This window comes from Diplotaxodon limnothrissa, linkage group LG3 (genome assembly GCF_057381915.1).
Source record: "Diplotaxodon limnothrissa isolate DT_005_m linkage group LG3, D_limnothrissa_male_GT1.1, whole genome shotgun sequence".
NCBI lineage: Eukaryota > Metazoa > Chordata > Actinopteri > Cichliformes > Cichlidae > Diplotaxodon > Diplotaxodon limnothrissa.
The window spans coordinates 50,221,778-50,239,888 of NC_140598.1; the positions used below are offsets into that span (position 1 = coordinate 50,221,778).

At 45.4% G+C, this 18,111-nt stretch overlaps 2 protein-coding genes across 2 annotated transcripts; one reads left to right on the forward strand and one right to left on the reverse strand.

Annotated features, from left to right (window-relative positions):
* The first annotated feature begins 8,084 nt into the window (after positions 1-8,084).
* Positions 8,085-9,831, forward strand: LOC146636447 (uncharacterized protein F54H12.2-like). The gene is made up of 3 exons (XM_085350331.1): positions 8,085-8,432; positions 8,611-8,781; positions 8,860-9,831. The coding sequence occupies exons 1-3, from the start codon at positions 8,085-8,087 to the stop codon at positions 9,829-9,831; spliced, it is 1,491 nt and encodes a 496-aa protein (XP_085206457.1).
* A 6,403-nt stretch (positions 9,832-16,234) lies between these two features.
* LOC146636448 (uncharacterized) lies at positions 16,235-17,708 on the reverse strand. The gene is made up of 8 exons (XM_085349524.1): positions 17,630-17,708; positions 17,520-17,555; positions 17,263-17,442; positions 17,020-17,133; positions 16,788-16,847; positions 16,630-16,704; positions 16,444-16,545; positions 16,235-16,338 (listed from the first exon to the last, which is right to left on the reverse strand). Exons 1-8 carry the CDS (start codon positions 17,706-17,708, stop codon positions 16,235-16,237), a joined length of 750 nt encoding a protein of 249 aa, XP_085205650.1.
* Positions 17,709-18,111: the final 403 nt, after the last annotated feature.

Genomic DNA, 18,111 nt, shown 5'->3' on the forward strand with positions numbered 1-18,111 from the left:
GCTGTTAAGTAAAATATTTTTCTTTTATTCTGATAACAAAAAACTGTAAAAAGCAGCTTTTTATTCACAGTGAAGAGAACAAAACATATCAGAGTAACTTCTCTGCTGTGCAGCTCTAATACATGAAGTGCAGAACAAATGCTGAACCTGTTTCAGCTGCTCCAACACATCCACTAAGAACAACAGTAACATCCAATATTTTCTCTTCTGCATTTGTCTTATTTTTATTTTTTACCTGTTGCACCAACATATGATGCAGTTACTTCAGTTGTTTTTAACATGTTACCTCTTTTAAATGAATCTTAGAGGCTTTAGTTAAAGTGTCTGCTCTCATCAGAAACACACACTGCATCTTTTTCACTTAATGAACTCTGAACTGCAGACAACAATATGGCCTCATTTTATAGAGATTGACAGACCACGTGACTTTCACCCATTGCTTTGTGGGTACCCGTGGCAACAAAATCAAAACACTGCATCAAGCACTAGTATTTCCAGCACAGGTAATCATTAATTCTGCGGTTTTAATCCCTACTTGCATTTTATTTTCCCCAAAAACAGTTATGCACAAAACGACGGACAACACGGCAGGTCCGTACAAAGACAGACTTGACGAAAAGGCAAAAAAAAAAAGGACAAGGAAAAAAAATCAAAGGAGTAAAAGGGTCAGACGCATACGAGCATACAGAGTGAAGTAAGGACGTTAGCGTGCTGCCCAACTTTCATCACGCACATTTTATTATTATATGGTCCTAAGTTTTAGTGCATACACTCACAAGATGTTTATTAACTTCAGCTCCCTGCAACAAGCCCAGGTCCAGTTTACTTTGGTGATTTGGACTATTCCATTTCACAGCTGTTGTTAAATTATTTCCCTCTATCTCCTGTACAGGCAAACGCAAACTATTTGTCGTTTCAGGTTGTAGTATTACACAACATTTTCGGATCTAATAGAAAAAAAATGAGTTTTTTGTAATTCATTCAATTTATTGTCTTTATTTATAACTGGCATTATTGTTTCATTCTATTATAGAATCTTACAAGAAAGATGCAAAATTGTATTCCATCATGCTTTATTAGCTGCTTCGCTGACAAACAAATCAACAATGCAAAAAAAAAAAAAAAAACACAACATACTGGAAAACAGTTATTCATCACTTGATTGCTTCAATACAACCCTTGGGCACATATATGCGGGACGTTTCGTGGCTGTTTTGATATCGCTCTCTCTCTTAACCGATCAAATCTCGCTATGATAGCAGCTTTAAACTCGGTATGAGCCAGGTTGATAGAAGGTGCCCAGTCTGGATCGCATTCCAGCATTTTGTAGGCTGGTCTTCCTACAAAACACAACAAACATTAGCCCGCAAAGCCACAGTGAACAAAGCAGCATAGCGCAACTAATTCAATTCAAATCAATATAAGACTTATTTGTAAACTACATCAACAATTATGTTATGATAAATTACGTAATAACTACAACAGAAGACCTACCTTTGTGGAAATGCTTGGAGCAGACTAACATGTGAGCTGAAGTGTTCCTGGACGTTATATTTGGTCTTCGAATGGCTGCAATCCAGGCCATCTGTCGCCTCTTTGTTGCATCGGAAACATGGCTTGAACAATTTCTCTTCCACAACGTAATCCGATAAAAAACTATCTCTTTACCCGTCGGCTTCTCGTGGCTGTCATGCGTCACTATACGGCTAAGCTACTCACCCAGAGAAGAACGGCTGCTGCTGCCATCATCATCCGTCATCATTTCTGCTACCCTGGCAGGGCTACGGGCCAGGACTCTCCTCTTCGGGTTCTTGGGGGATGTTGCTAGCTCCGGGTCCGATAACAGGCACCACACCCGCAGTAGATGCGCTGCTCGGTGTGAGGTCTTGCAGCAAGCTATCAAATACGGCGCATTTCTCGGCTTTTAAAAAAACGGTATGCTTTGCCAGGTGTTTCATCAGATTTGAGGTGTTATCTCCTTTGCACAGTATCACCTTAAAGCACTTGTTGCAGGCTGCTGAGTTTGCATCTTTTGCTGTGAAGTACAGCGAGACTTTTGACTGCTTCGCCTTGGGCATTTTTAATCTGTAGCTCTGCTCTAAAAGAACATACGTACCTGGGCCCGCCTTCTATCCTTGGAAAGGAAAAATGATTGGCTAGAGTCCAAAGTGTATGACATCTCACGAATAAAAAGCACCAAAATAAAGCACCGAAATGTGCGCTGCTTTTCGGTCTGGCTACTACTGTTTATGTCAGAACCGATACCGGTACCCATCCCTAGTCCTTAAATGGCACCGCTCGGTCCTTGCAGCAGATTTCTACCAAAAAGATCTGCTGCACACAAATCTGCGGAGCAATCACTTCTCTTGTAATAAAGCACATAAAAAATAAATAAATAAATAAATAAATAAATAAAGCACATATTTCTACCGACTAATCTTCCCTGTATCCCATTTGTACAAATTTTAAAAAGTAAAATCAAATTCCTGTAAGTGTCTTTACATATCATACATCTATACAGTTCTTACTGGCCAATAACAATGTTATACATTTTAGCGCAAATCAAGTGAACCATGAAAAGTGTCTCATGCAAGCGCATTAGCCCAGGGAGCACATGTGGGTATGCTAGCATATTTCTCACAGGGCTAACACAGCTAAGAAATCCTTAACAGCTTCTGCAATCACATTTCCAACAAAACATCATATCCTGACCGATTTTATAACTTTGAAACCAGACTGTGTATCACAATTCAATTTGCATAATTCGAGACTCACCAGGATATTCTTCACACAATACATTAACTCTGTAGCTCAACAGGATTGAAAGTTCCACAACAGCTTTGTGCATCTACAAAACAAAATCACTGCTCAAAACAAAGTTTCATGGAGCTCTTTTACCCATTAAACACAGTGCAATATACAGAGAGATGTACCTTGCTCCGCGCAGACAATATGGAGCACATATAATGCACACCGTAGAGCAGCGCTGAGGTGCATTCACGGTACATAGGAAAACTTAAACTTAACAAAGAGTAAAACTTAAAAAAAAAATACCATTTACAATAAAAATAACCATGGGTTACATAGACATTTACAGATAACTAGGACCAGAGAGAGAGATACTCCCATACAGCTTATGACAAAATTTAATCCGAAGTGATTGATGGCCCTAATCACGACCTTTTGACCTCCCCCCTCCCCCCCGGAAGTGTGTAATGAGCGTGACGAATTGCATCCGGAGAAGGGGGGGTGAACCCCGGAAGAGCGCCATCTGTTGTTGGGGAAAAAAAAGTTTTTAGAGGGAGGGTCTGCAGCAGGGGAGGAGAATAAAAAGCAGAGAGGAGGAGTCCGTCACAATTTCTAAGTCACAGACACACAAGATGGATTTCCTTCTGCAGCCCAGCAGCGCTCCTGTTTACTTGGACGGCGAAGAAATCTGCTCTCCCTCCGAACCCTCGAGCATGGGGGGCAGCAGCAGCGAGTGGTCCTCGTCGATTATCAGCGATACGCCCGTCTCTGTCTACAGTAGCAGATCCGAAGCAACCGCCACTCCGCGGAAAGAAGGAAGAAGTAAGAGCGTCTTCATGTTCCGCAGCCAAATTCCAGCACCGAGAAACTTGCGGGGAGAATGGACTCTGCCTGCTGAGGGTTGTGGAAAGTGGGGCTACATATTCAAATATTAGTCGGGGGAGCTCTGGCTTTATCAGCTTAACGAAGGGGAGAGCTTGACGGAATCGAGCAGCATTGTGAAGCTGACTCCCGGTGACTGGGCCGTGCTGAAGCTGCTGGTTGCGATGGTTATCGGAGAGGCAAACGAGGATTTTCCCATTCCTGAAGAGGAAGATGTTGCCCCTAAAAGACGCCGGAGAGAGGTAGATTCTCCTTCCCCTCCTCCTCCTTCTCCTTTCGGCTCCGATGATGAAGAAGAAGAGCATGATGCTGCTGATGATGAGAATGATGAAAAAGATCCCCCTTCCCCTCCTTCTGTCTCCTCTGATGAAAAAGAGGATACTAACCCTGCTGTTGAGAATGATGAGGATAAAGAAAAGACCCCCTCTGTAGAGGATGTTTCCTCCCCTGATGAATCAGCTGTTGAATCAGCTGATGATGATGATGATCATCCTCTCTACACAGTTACAGAAGAAGAAGATGATGAGCCCCTGGATGAAAAACTTCCAGAAGACGACGATGTTCCCCCAGCTCCAGAAATAAAAGAGGAGAAAGCAGCCCCTGAGAATAAAGAAAACATTCCCCCAGCTCCAGAAATAAAAGAGGAGAAAGCAGCCGCTGAGAATAAAGAAAACATTCCCCCGGCTCCAGAAAAAGCTACGGAAGAAGAAATAGAAGCTATTCCCCCTCCTCCGCCACGGAACGGGGGCATACGCTTCAATGATGAGCAACTGATCAAGACTAAAACAATCTTGTCAACCGTCTGGTCTTCAGGAACCACAGCCACGGGGAGATGGAGAATGAGAGCCAGCCTGCGCTCAACGGATGAGTCTGATGCGCCTGACATTTTTGTCATGGAGAAATTCAACTCCAACTGCGGATTATTTCGCAGCATGATGGTTTTACCAGCCAAAGAGTGGGTCGTAAGAATGCTGCAAGTGAGGAAGGATATTACAATTCTTTTTCAAACTTGCCGCTGCTGGAGGGATGCTGTAGGAGTAAGGAAATGTCTCAGCTTTTGAAAATCCCCGCCCCTCCCGGACCACGCCCCCCTTCCTTCTGTTTTAAAAAAGGAAGCCCGATCAAAAAGCCTTTTTTAGCTCAGAGAGAGATGGACTCTGCACCCCTGCTTCGCGATGAGGAGACCAGCTCCACCGATTGTTTTTCTGACGAGGGTGAACTGGTACCCGACACTCCCGGCTACTACGGGCCTCTGAAGCGACAGCGGCGGCAGCGGCATGCCGACGAGATGGACGGCTGGGCGTCTTCTTTATTCATCGACACTGTGAAAACGGCTGTGTATCATCTGGTCAACTTGGTGATAAACAAGTACCGCACCGAGGAATGTAACGGCTGTAAGATAGATCATCCCAGCCAGAGACAACACGAGTGTCTGCAAATTCTGGAGGATGATTTTTACTCCGACAACTATTACAACATCAGAAAGAAACTGCTCACCCCTCGCTTTGTCCCTTCCATTCAACGTCTGCTGATTGCCCGCAACATCAAGACTGAGGACGTTAAAGTTGGGATGGTTGCGGAGACTCTGCTTCATGAGCTGAAATCGGTGAGGAAAGTCTTTGACGCCATCACAGACGCTTATGACGATTTGGTGGGGCAAGACGTGGTCAAAATCGGGGAACTCCGTTTGGTTACGGAGTTTTACAAAGGTTGCTGATTCTTATCCTGCATGCTTCCTATATTTAACCTTGTTTTTTAATCATGTATTCTGTTTCTTTTAAAAAAAAAAAAAAACTACCTCGTTTTTTAATCCTGCTTTATTTTAATCATGTATTCTGTTTCTTTTTTTTTTTTTTTAAAAAAAACTACCTCGTTTTTTAATCCTGCTTTATTTTAATCATGTATTCTGTTTTTTAAAATCCTACCTCATTTTTTAATCGTGTATGCTTTAAAAAAAAAAGTATCCTGTTTGTAACCTTTTAGCATGTTTACCTCATGTTTTTAAAAAAAAGAAAAAAAAAAGAAAGAGTTTTTTTGTAACTGTTTGACTCTATAAGTGAGTTTTATCTCAGGGTTTTGAATAAAAGTGTATTCCTGTTTTTTTTTTGCATGTTAAACCTTCTGGTTTTGAATAAAAAAAAAAAAGAGTTTTTGTATTCTATAAGTGTGTTTTATCTCAGGGTTTTGAATAAAAATGTATTCCTGTTTTTTGCATGTTAAACCCTCTGGTTTTGAAAAAAAAAAAAAAGAGTTTTTGTAACTTAATTGTATTCCTGTTTGATTCTATAAGTGAGTTTTATCTCAGGGTTTTGAATAAAAGTGTATTCCTGGTTTTTTTTTTGCATGTTAAACCTTCTGGTTTTGAATAAAAAAAAAAAAGAGTTTTTGTATTCTATAAGTGTGTTTTATCTCAGGGTTTTTGAATAAAAATGTATTCCTGTTTTTTGCATGTTAAACCCTCTGGTTTTGAATAAAAAATATTTAAAAAGCATTCATCTCTGGTTTTTGAATAAAATAATAAAAGCCGACTCCTGCGACGCTATAACGCACACGGGCTTTTTATCAGAAGACGAGATGGCCGAGAAAAGTGAGATGAAAAAAGTGTATTACGACCCACATCACCCCGGTAGTTTCGGAGGGGTAAATAGACTCCGACGTGCTTTAGAAGATGAAACTGGTAAAAAAAAGTTGATATCCGCAAGGTGCAGAATTTTTTATCCGAGCAGGACGCCTATACTCTAAACAAGCCGGCGCGAGTAAGATTTAAGAGAAATAGAGTGTTTGTGACCAAACCCCTGAAGCAGCTTCAGGCCGACCTGTGCGACATGAGACACCTGTCTGAATACAACGACGGATTCAATTATTTATTAACCGTCATAGACGTATTTTCAAAAAAGGCTTACGCCCGCCCCCTGAAAAAGAAGACGGGTTCGGAAGTGACTGAAGCTTTCGAATCTGTGTTGAGAGAGAGTGAAATACCGGAAAATTTACAGACTGATGCGGGAAAAGAGTTTTTCAACAAGAGTTTTCAAGCTCTGATGAAAAATCACAGCATCTCCCATTTTGCTACCGCCAGTGACCTAAAGGCCTCGGTGGTGGAGAGATTTAACCGCACCCTGAAAACGAGGATGTGGAGATATTTCACCGCGCACAATACCAGACGCTATCTGGAGGTGTTGCCCGACCTGTTAGAAGGATATAACCGCAGTTATCACAGCAGCATTAAAATGACACCTGCCGAGGTGCGCCCCGAGAACGCGGATCAGGTGTTTCGCAACTTGTATGGAAAGACACCCGCCCGTCCTAAAATAAAGTTGAAATTTAAGAGGGGGGATCTGGTGAGAATATCCAAATTGAGAGGAGTATTTGATAAAAAATACGAACAGAGTTTCACGGACGAAATCTTTACTGTGATCCGGGTCCTTCACCGATCGCCACCCGTGTATAAGCTAGAAGATTATGACGGCGAGCCTATCGAAGGGTCGTTTTATGAGCCCGAGCTGCAGAAAGTGAAACTGACCGAGGACAAAGCGTTTCATGTGGAGAAGATTTTAAAGCGGCGCACAGTCAGAGGGGAAAAATAGGTTTTTGTCAAGTGGAAAAACTGGCCGGATAAATTCAACAGCTGGGTGAAAGCCTCGGAAGTGGTAGGCGTATAAAAAAAGAGACCCCTCGCATCATTCAGCTCATTTTTTAAAATTCATCATGGAGTCCGAAGGGTTTTACGTGACCCTGCCTTCCAACGCCAGCAAGGACTTATTTAAAGATAACACCAGCGGCTGCTACACGGTGGATCTGGCCAAACCCCTCGAGCTGACCGGAGAATGGAGCGTGGGCTTATGCGAATTCATTTATCCGCGCACATGGTACAATCTACCGCCGGACGCCTCCTACTTGGAGCTGATGCGGACGACGGAGGAAGATCAGCCCCTGGTGATTTTAAAATTCGGCAGGGGAGGTCATTACGGACGCGTTAAAGATCTATTGGATCACCTGGTGCCGGCGATCCAAAAGTACGACCCGTCCTTCGAGGCCTCTTTCAACAACATCACCAAACGTCTGGATGTCAAAGGAGTCGGGAGCCATAAAATAAAGGTCTTCCCTCCTCTGGCTTACATGCTGGGATTGAAAACGAACGAGTGGTGGACTCTGTCGAAGCGCTCTACTCCGTATCCGTGCGATATGAACGCGGGCGTATATAACCTGTTTCTCTACACCGACATCGTTCAGTACCAGCCGGTCGGTGACAGTTACTCACCGTTGCTCAGCGTCCTTAACGTGAAAGGCGATTACGGAGACGTGATCAGCATCAGACATAATACGGTCCATTACTTGCGCGTATCTAAAAAATACATTAAAACCATACACGTAGAAATTAAAACGGACCGCGACAGATTCGTGGATTTTGTTTACGGGAAAACGATAGTCAAGCTGCACTTTAAACCGGCTTGAGAATGGCGGCGCGTCTCCCACAGGACCCCCACCGTTTTGTGAGGTATTATGAGGGGCAGGTGGGAGGTTCCCTTCCGGGTTTTTACGGAGCGCCCGTGATGTACGGCAGAGGGATAGGATCCATCTTCTCCAGACTGTTTCGTTTCGTGTCTCCTCTCTTCAAATCCGGGTTCGCCGTAGCTAAACCTCACCTGAAAACGGCCGCAACCAATATCGCTACAGACGCTGTGAAAAGAGTGATGGGTAAGCTGACAGAGCCTCGCCAGGAGGGGGCGGGGGGTATGATGGTCCTCTCCCGCAGGAAGAGGAAACGCCCTCCGGGCGAGCGGATTAAAAATAAGAGCGCCGGAGTAAAAAGTAAATCAGTCAAGACCAGCGGTGGGAAGAGAAGGAAGCCCCAGAGGAGCTCGGACATATTTTAGAAGAAAATAAATAAATAAAAAATGTCTCTCTTACACAAGAAATCTGCCGAATGCACCCTTGCCGAACTGGATCTATTTTCGGCTCCCATGACCCAGCTATCCATAGAGGATAAAAAATATCAAGAATGTCAGCCCCTCTGCTTTGAACGACAACTCACCCATTGAATTTTTCATCCCCGGAGACGGGGAAAAGTATCTCGATCTGAACGACACCATGCTCCATCTGAGAGTGAAAATTACGGAAAAGGACGGGAGCAACATCCCACCCGATGCAGGGGTAGCCCTCATCAATTATCCTCTCAACACAATTTTCAGTCAGTGCGACGTTATTCTGGGGGATCGATTGATTTCGTAGTCCAGCGCCACCCATCCTTACAGAGCCATGATCGAGACGCTGCTCAACTTTTCAGAAGACACTCTAAAGAGTCAATTCAGCGCCGGTCTGTTTTACAAAGACACGGCCGGAGACATGGATTCTATAGTTATAAGCAACGGGCCGAACAAAGGGATAAAACAGAGAGCCGTTTTCACGGCCGAGTCGCGAGAAGTGGACCTGCTGGGTCCCCTCCACGCTGATATTTTCTTCTGCGAGAGGCTCCTGCTGAACTCTGTGGATTTGAGAATTAAATTGATACGCAACAGCGACGCCTTCAGTCTGATGGGAACTCGGGATTCGCAGTTTGCCCTGAAAATAACTTCGGCCTCTCTGTTTGTTAAAAAGGTCACGGTCTCGCCGGCCGTCAGGCTGGGGCACGCCGCGGCCCTGATGAAAGGAAACGCCCTCTATCCTCTTTCGCGCGTTTCTGTGAAAACCTACTCCATCCCTGAAAATTCCAGGATCTGCAACCAAGAGAATCTCTTTCTGGGAGCCATGCCCAAATACGTGGTCCTGGGCATGGTTCATCACGACGCCTTCACCGGGAGGAGGGATCTGTCGCCTTTCAACTTTAGACACAACGATGTGGAGTATCTGGCGTTGTGTCAGGACGGCAGGCAGGTGCCCGCCAAAGCTTTCCAGCCACAGTTTGACCGCGGAAATTCGGTCAGGGAGTTTTATCACATGTTTTCCGCCACGGGGAGACACCTCAAAGATTTACCTCTGAGCATCGACCGCCGGGAATTTAACGAGGGGTACGCCCTGTTTGCCTTTAATCTGGAACCCAGCGAGGATGCTGACGCCCTGTCTCCCGTCTCCAACGGGAATTTGAGGCTGGAGATGAGATTCAGAGTTCCTCTGCCTCAGACCACCACTCTCATAGTGTACGCCTGCTACGACTCCATTTTGGAGATTGACTCTAAAAGACAGGTGCTGGTGGATTATTACTAAAAAATATACATGGATAACCTTCAGCTGGAGCACATTCTACATCGCGCCTTGGGAGACGTTTTCTGCGGGGTTTGGGCCTCGGACCAGCTGGCCTTTTTGAGGCGCGACTTTAAACCCCCCGCCTACTTTATAGTAAACACTCACCCCTCGCACTTGAGGGGAGAACACTGGCTGGCTCTGACTCTGGAAAGGGACGGTTCCTCCACTTTTTTTGACTCTTACGGATTCCCTCCCGACTTTGCTCACTATCCCTCGGTCATCTCAGAGTTTCTGGAAGGCCGCTCTGACAAAATACTCTATCACGATCGTCAACTTCAGCACCCTATGTCTGTCGTTTGCGGGCAACATTGCATTTTTTATCTATGTCACAAGGCTCAGGGGTTATCCGTCGGTAAAATACTTTCTCTGTACTATAACGATGTGTTTAAAAATGATGACATGGTGTCTGACTTTCTGAAAGGACGCTGCCCCGCTCGCTCTCGCAGAGGTCATCACGGGGCGTGCTCCTTACAAAAGTTTAAAGATGCGTGTATCGAATAAAGAAACGTAAACAAAAAAAAAGTTTGTTGCAGCGTTTTTTATTTCATTTGTAAAAAACAAAAAACATTTGATTTTACATAGAGGTCCAGGTCGGGGAAAGCGTTATTTTGACCCGAGAAGGTTTTCTCCCCCTTCGCGCAGGTGTCTGTCCTCCCTCCTCCTCCTCCTCCACAGATTTAAGACGCGCATACTGGTCGCGAGCTCTACGGTTATGTATTGAGGATGAGGGGATGTTTGTTTCGACCAAAGTAGTTAAAAACGCGTTCCATCCTTTCGGTCGCGTTTGGTTTTTACTTTTAAAAGAGAGGGAGAGGTTTTTAAATAGATCGATCATGTGCGAACCCCTCTTTGTCCATCCTCCTCCACCCTCAGCTAATTTCTGCATAATGTAGCGGGCGTTTTTGCGATCTCGAGGGGGTAAGGATTTTAATACTTCTTCCATCATTTCATCATCCTCCTCTCTGGGCCGCTGCACCTGCACTTGTTGCTGCTGCACTTGTTGCTGCACCTGCTGCTGCTGCGCCTCCTCGGGCGGGAGGTGGAAAGTCACCCTACTCTCCTCGCCCCGGCCCTGTTTAGAGAGTGTGAGATATCTCCGCAGCAGAGACTCGTATCTTTTGATTTTTTCATACGAATTTAGCCGCGGATCCTCCAGTATGGCTTTCATCTTTTCGTCCAAATCGTCTTTGGCAGTTTCTCTGACGGTAGGCTCGGTGGGTCGGGTCAGTTTTTTCAACTCGTGAGAGGGAACGAGAATCATTTTTTTAAACATCTCAGCGTTTTTGAAATATTCCTCCCAGCAGGTTCCCCAGAATGGGTACGGCTGCGGACAGCAGAGGGAAAAGAAACCCGCCCGTTTGTTTCTTTAAAACTTGACGTTTACGGTTTAAACTCGTTTTCTTGTCGGCCAGCAGCCTGATGATCTTTTTCTGGCGTTTCAGTTTTTGGTATTGAGAAGCGGAAAGAGGTATGTTTCCCTTTAAAAGATTTAAAGCTATCTCGCTCTCGCACAGCGCCTGGAGGAAATCCGGGGAGCTGTGAGCGAGAATGTCTTTGCGTTTCTGCGGCGACGCGTGGTACAGAGCTTGCAGTAAGACTGCGTTTCTTTTTATACGCTGAGACATGGCTACTTGGGTTTAGGCAGGTAAATGACGGGGTACTGCCCCGGAAGCAGACCGGCGCGCACTCTGTAGCGTTCTGGGCACGAGGGAGTGAGATCGAGGATTAAATACCCGTGGGGCTCCTCGGTGGCGTCTTTGAAACTGTCGGAGAAAAATGTTTTTTGCGAAGGGAAAATCTGACGGGCCAAAATCTCAATCTGCAGCTTGTCTCTGGGGTTTTTAAACAACACCATATAATTGGAGTTTAAGCTGATGGTGCGGCTGTATTTACCCTGATGGAAAACATTCTGGGTCAGCATCATGACCGAGACGTTTTTATGGTGGCGGTATTGAGTGAAAATTTTAACCACTTCCTGGTGATCCGAGGCCTGAAAGATGACGTCATCCAGCACCACCAGAACGTCTCGGAAATCTTCGAAAGAATCAGGCAGCCCCTCGACAAATTTAATGTTTTTATTGGTCTTTGAAAGCTCCTCGTACATGGGTTGAAAAGAAGTATAAATCCACACAATATTCGCGGGCACAGTATCCATGACGCGTTCACAGTTTTCCAAAACACACTTTACAAAATGAGTTTTCCCACACCCGCTAGGACCCACAACGAGACAGGAAAAAGGCACTTTCAGTCTGTGATCAAAATCAGTTTCCTCCATTTTTTTTTTTTTTAGAAGAAAACTAAAACAAAAACACTAGTACCCAAAAGGCAGAGTTGTGCCGTCTGGAAAGAGACGTCTCTTGTCGTAAACCACGCGAAACTTTTTCTGAAATGTTCTGTTTTTGAGCACAAAGCCTCTCTTATCCCTCTGAATCCCGTTCTGAGGGGTCTCGAGCTCCGCCTCTTTCATACCAGAAAGGTAACTTTCCACCAACCCGCTCATACTGTCGAAATTGACACGTTCGCAACATTCTCTCGTCTGCGTTATTCCTTTCATTTTTACCACCAGTTTCTTTTTGTTTCTGGTCCGGTAGGCGTAACTCTTTGGACCCGCGGAGACAAATTCCTGGATGGTGTCCCCGTCTAATTCGTCTGTGAGATCCCCTAGATAGTTGCCCAGCTCTAAAGGTTCCTCCCCCTCTTTCACTACGTAGATCAGAGAGTCGGTGTCGGTGTACAGAACGCTGCGCTGCAATTTTTCTAAATACTCGTAGAGTTTTAGACGGGCGTAGGCTGTGGTGAAAGCGGCGATGAAAACGTTATTGGTAGCGCCGGGAGGTATCACGCACCGCTCGTTATAGCTCCACTGAATTAAAGCCACTTCCTGTTTTTTGGTCTTTAAAAAAGAGACGTGTTTAAAGTCGTACTGTCCTGAAAAGACGTAGTTAAAAAACTGACTCGGCTTTCTGACCAGAGTGGTCTGAGTCAGGTTGGTTCTCTGAGCAAACTTTCCCCAGAAACTGTTGAGACACAATTTCGAAACTTGTCTTTTGGCCGGATTCACCTCTATTTTTGACGGGTCTAAACGTATGCCCTGATGCCTGTGGTACTCTTCCACGTATTTGTTCCTCTCATCCTCGTCGCGAGCTTCCGGAGGATAACCGGAGGATAACCGGAGGCTTCCTGTTTGCCTTTGAGAAAAGTGTTAATATAACCGGCGAAAATATCGCTACTGCGGCTATCAAAGTGCCAGACCTCTGTGATTTTAGCCACTCTGTAACCTAATTCTAAGGCTTTGTTAAACTCGACAGTGACCCAGACCCCGGTGAGAGCTCTGGCCTCGTCGTCGTGAAGGCACGGACCGCTTTGTTGATTAGTCTCGGCGCAGGTGCGACAGAGGGAGAATATTAATTTACCTCCGGGGGTTTTGTACGGTAGAACGGGGAAATAGAGCCCGCGCGGCGGGTAAACGGTGGCTCTGATCAGCCCGAAATAACTGCGAGGGTCTGCAAAATTCTCTCTGATGATTTGGGGGTGATGCAGAGGGTAAGCGCGCTTGGCGTTGACGTAAGGGTACAGGGATGTGACGTCTACGTAATACACATTTTCTCCTGGCGAGGCGCTGTAACGCAGCCTCAAGGCCGAAGTGCGGCCTCCGTAAAGTCCCGAGCGAGGAGACAGAGGTTCCGGGACTTCGTAGCTCCGCATAAAATTTATAACCTCCTCGTTCGATTTTTTCATCTTGTTCCATTCGTGCTCCCACAGAGTGACCGTGCGGACTCTGTAAACGTTTCTCAGCTCCCGGAGCCTCGCCTCGGCAGAGGCGTGCAGGTCCCCGTAAGGAGCGCGGGTCAAAGGGCAGATTTCCTCAGGCCTGTAGCATTTTGGACAGCCGTGATAAAAGCATCCCAGAAATTCCCACACCCGCTTTTCCCCGTTAATCAGCGCGTATCCGTCGACAAAGTACGGGCCTATTTTTTTCTCCCCACCGGTTGTGAGAGCGTGTTGAACGGGAATTTTCTGAGAGCGAGTTACCCACTCCAGCCACTGAATGGACGCGTGCGAATAGGCTTTGAACCTGCGCCCGTAGTTGTCGGGCGAGGGAATGGCCAGACTGTTTTCGGGTAGGAAATTGGTGAGAAACACTTTCATGCAGGCTGAAGCTATAGTGACGCAGCTGAAAGGGTCTACTTTAGTTTCGCATATAAACCCGTCTCTGAACTTTACGCACGCCTCCCTCAGGATATTAACGTCGTTTCGGCAGTAATACAGGGACTCTTTTTCAAAGTTAAACACTCCCCGGGAGGCCTCGCAGTGCCAACGCAAAAACTCAGCCCGTTCGGGGAGTGACATGCGCTCCACCCCGTAATCTGAAGGAGGAGGGTACGGACCCAAGTATTTTAATCGGTCCCGCGAGCTGAATTTGTGAGGAAAAAATCCCTTGGATTTGTCCTCGAAGCCTAAAGCTTTGGGCATAGCGCTGAGACGCATGGTGAGAAAAGAAAGCGAGTCTATGAATTTGAGAAGGAAATCGGATTCTGTGAAGCATATAATTTTACTGCCTTGCATGATGAGAGAGGGCGTCATCCCCTCCCCCACCAGGTGACTTAGAATTAAATAGCTGTCAAACCCTTTCGCGTTGTGCGCAACGAACGTGGTCTCTCTATATCTTTTCCTTCTGTATCTTTGGAGAAACTTTTCAACACAGTCTACACCGTAAGCGTGCCACTCTTCTCCTTCTAGAGATTTTGTGCACACTAGGTAAGGGACGTGCGCCCCCTCCCTGTCTGGGAAGGTTTCAAAGTCATAAAAGATTATGGAAGCGTTATCAGAGTTTTCATGTTTCAAAGGTTGGATGTAACACAGGTGTTGATCGTTGTCGGGAGGAAGCTCCGCGCGACAGATTTTACATCTGGCGGCTGTGCACCTGTGCTTTTCGCGACGGGAGAGGAACTTGCAGTCCGGACATTTATACAATTGTTGACAAACGCTGAGGCCTGAACCGGAGTGAATTCTAGGTTGTTTGTGCTTTAAATAACACGCGCGTGTGCGACATGATCTGTTACAATCCGTACAGATTACAGAGTCCAGAAAGTGAGAGGGGCATGCGGGGTCAAAACAGAGGTTGCAGCGGTTTTGACAAAAGTGTTCCTCTCTTTTATAATACCCGCGGTGACACTCCTCGCAAATGTACTGGATTCCTAAAAATGTTTTTAGATTTTTTATCCCGTAATAGTGATGCTGGAATAAGAATAAGTACAGCGGGTGAGGCGTGTTCGGGTAGTCTGTTTCGATTAATGAAAGAGTTCTGTCCTCGGGCGGGCGGTAAAACACGACGATTTTACGATTTAGTTTTTGTTCGAATTTACCTATGTCGGTGAGAGTTACCTGAGTGCGATCGCTCAACCCCGCTAAACGCTGCAGCTCTCTGCCGCGTTCCAGGGCCTGTTTATCTGTGAAATGAGGTTGAGTGAGGTGAATCAGGTTGATGGCAAAACACAGATTATCGTTTTTGTTTTTTACCACGTACAGACAGCGACGCTTTTTGACTAGAATTTCATCATCTAACATTTTGTGAATCTTTTTACGCGGGTCATTACTGCCACTGCCTCTAGGATTTCTAATTACTTGCACGACAATTTCTAGGGGAGAGCCTGCGACGATCGCTCCGTTTGATTGTATCAGCCTGGCTAGCAGGTCCTCAAAAACCGGTACAATGTTTTCAACGCTTTCGTCGACGTTAAAAACAGAGTGATTTCGCGCGTGCTCGCTGATGATCTCCAGTTGAACCCGGTCGTTACGACTAACTTCCGGTCTGACCCTATCCGCTAGATCTACAAAATTATCCCTGACGTCGAGGTAAAATTGAGCGAGGTCGCTCGCTTCATCCGGAGAGGGAATGTTAAATACTCGCCTTATTTCGAAATTATTAAATTGTTCGCGGCGAGTCACCGCATCGTTCTGTACCCGAGATCCTCCTCCTTGTTGATGCTCCGCAGGCCGGTCCTCCTCCCTGGGCTGCTGATGATGCTGCTCCACCTGCACCTGCTGCACCTGCTCCTCCCCCTGCTGCTGGTCGTAGAGCTGAAGAGCATTTTCTATCGGCTGCAGAGGGTCAAAGTTCAGTAGACCGGCAAGCCGTTCGTTTTCAATGTTTTGAAGGAGGACCTGCAATGCGTTTTCTAAAGGTTGTAGTGGATCGTTCGGCGGTGGGGCTATATTGTTTTCTATCGGTGGGGCTAAATGTTCATCGTTTCTGTTTAATTCTGCCACGGCTTCCAACAAAGCCTCAGGAATGCTGCGTTCTTCCGACATGATTTTCTTTATTTCTTTAATTCACAGACTTTTACATGCGTATGCTTTTACTTTACAGGTCCTTGTGTCTGTATATCGATGCATATGTGCGAACTGTTATGGCGTACATGAAAGCGAGGTCTTCAAGGATTCTCTTCTTATGAAGCAGCCGTCGAGCTGTAAGAAAAGACGGACAGAATGTATTTTTAAACCCTACATTTTTTTTTTTTTTTTATAGAGCGGAGAAGTTTAATAGGATCGATTCATCCCCCCGTCAATTACCTCTCAGTCTCCTGAGAGGAACTCTCAGTCTCCTGAGAGGAGGAGCTCTGGACGGTTCCTCCTCCGCCTGATTTTCTTCCGCCTGATTTTCTGTATCGGTCTCTGTCGGGGAAATAAAACAGAAGAGATTTAAGAAAACAATCTCCTCCTTCCTATTTTTGGAGAATGAAAAAACTTTTTATTTACCTCGCTCCTCCGCCTGATTGTCTTCCGCCCGATTGTCTGTAGCGGGGGATTGGTTAGGTATATCCGCAATCTCGGCTGTCGAGAAATAAAACAGAAGAGATTTAAGAAAACAATCTCCTCCTTCCTATTTTTTGAGAATGAAAAAACTTTTTATTTACCTCGCTCCTCCGCGCGATTGTCTGTAGCGGGGGTTTGTATAGGTATAGCCGCAGTCTCGGCTGTCGAGAAATAAAACAAAAAGAGAAAGATTTAATAAATAAATAAATAAATAAAAACTTTCTAGCACGCTTTATACCACTCCAAGTCGGGAGGGGCGGTATAGCACACTCGGATTACTCCGTCACATCCTGTTATTTATCGAAATGACGGATATTGCATCATATTGTTTACCTTTTGGTTTAAAAGGTATTTTCCTGCAGTTCTCCGGGTATGCGTTGACGAAAATAACGTCGTCTTCTTCTTTTCGCTGCGGCGGCGGCGGGGTCTGTATATTCTCGATTACCTCTGTCGAGAAATAAAGCAAAACTTTTTAAAAATCTGCTCCGGGTCGGGAGGGGCGGTATAGCACACTCGGATTACTCCGTCACATCCTGTTATTCAACAAAATGGCGGATAATGCATCATATTGTTTACCTTTGGTTTTAAAACTTTTTTCTCCGCGGTTCTCCCGGTATGCGGAGACGAAAATAGCGCCGTCTTCTCGTTCTTCTTTTCGACGCGGCGGCAGCGGAGGTTCTGCGGGGATTATGGCGTCTAATTCGCCGCGGAAAACGGCCGGATTTTTGCTGCTACTCTCTGCACTATCAATAGCCTCTGTAAGTATCAGAGTTTGGTTAAATCAAGTCTATCTAAACTTATTTAAAAAATGGTATATACTTATTTAATCGTACCGTAGTCCACTTGCGTGAAATCATTGATGTAGAAATCTAAAAGAAAGTAATCAAATTATTGACATCTCTGTTGATATATAATTTAAAGTCGTAAAGAAAAAAAAACTTACCGGGGTGAGGTACGAACAGTTCTGGCGAGATGGCCCTGGCGCTCTGATCGGCGGCGTTGTTTGAACGGAATGCTGACATAATATTCACGGATTCTTCCTCGCGATTGGTAGAACTGTCACAGTAGGGGCTGAGCAGATATCGACTCCCCTCCCGTTTCTTCTCTCATTTTATCCTAGTCTAGCGAAGCATCTGTTTTTCGCATCTTTCTCTTGACAATACCGATAGTTAGAGAGGGTTGGGGTTTTTTTTGATTGCCTTCTTGCGAACGCCGTCTGTTTTCCACATTCTGCAACGGTAAAATATGACTTTGAGACGGGTATTTGTTTTACCAAATGGGCAACAGTTGTCTGACCTTGTTCTTGCTGTTGACAAAACTCGCCTCATGGTTGACTCTTTCCCACAGAGGGGGGTGCTTTAATAAACTTATTTGAATATGAGCTTTTTTCCACTAAGACTTGTTTTATGGGGAGATGTACGAAAT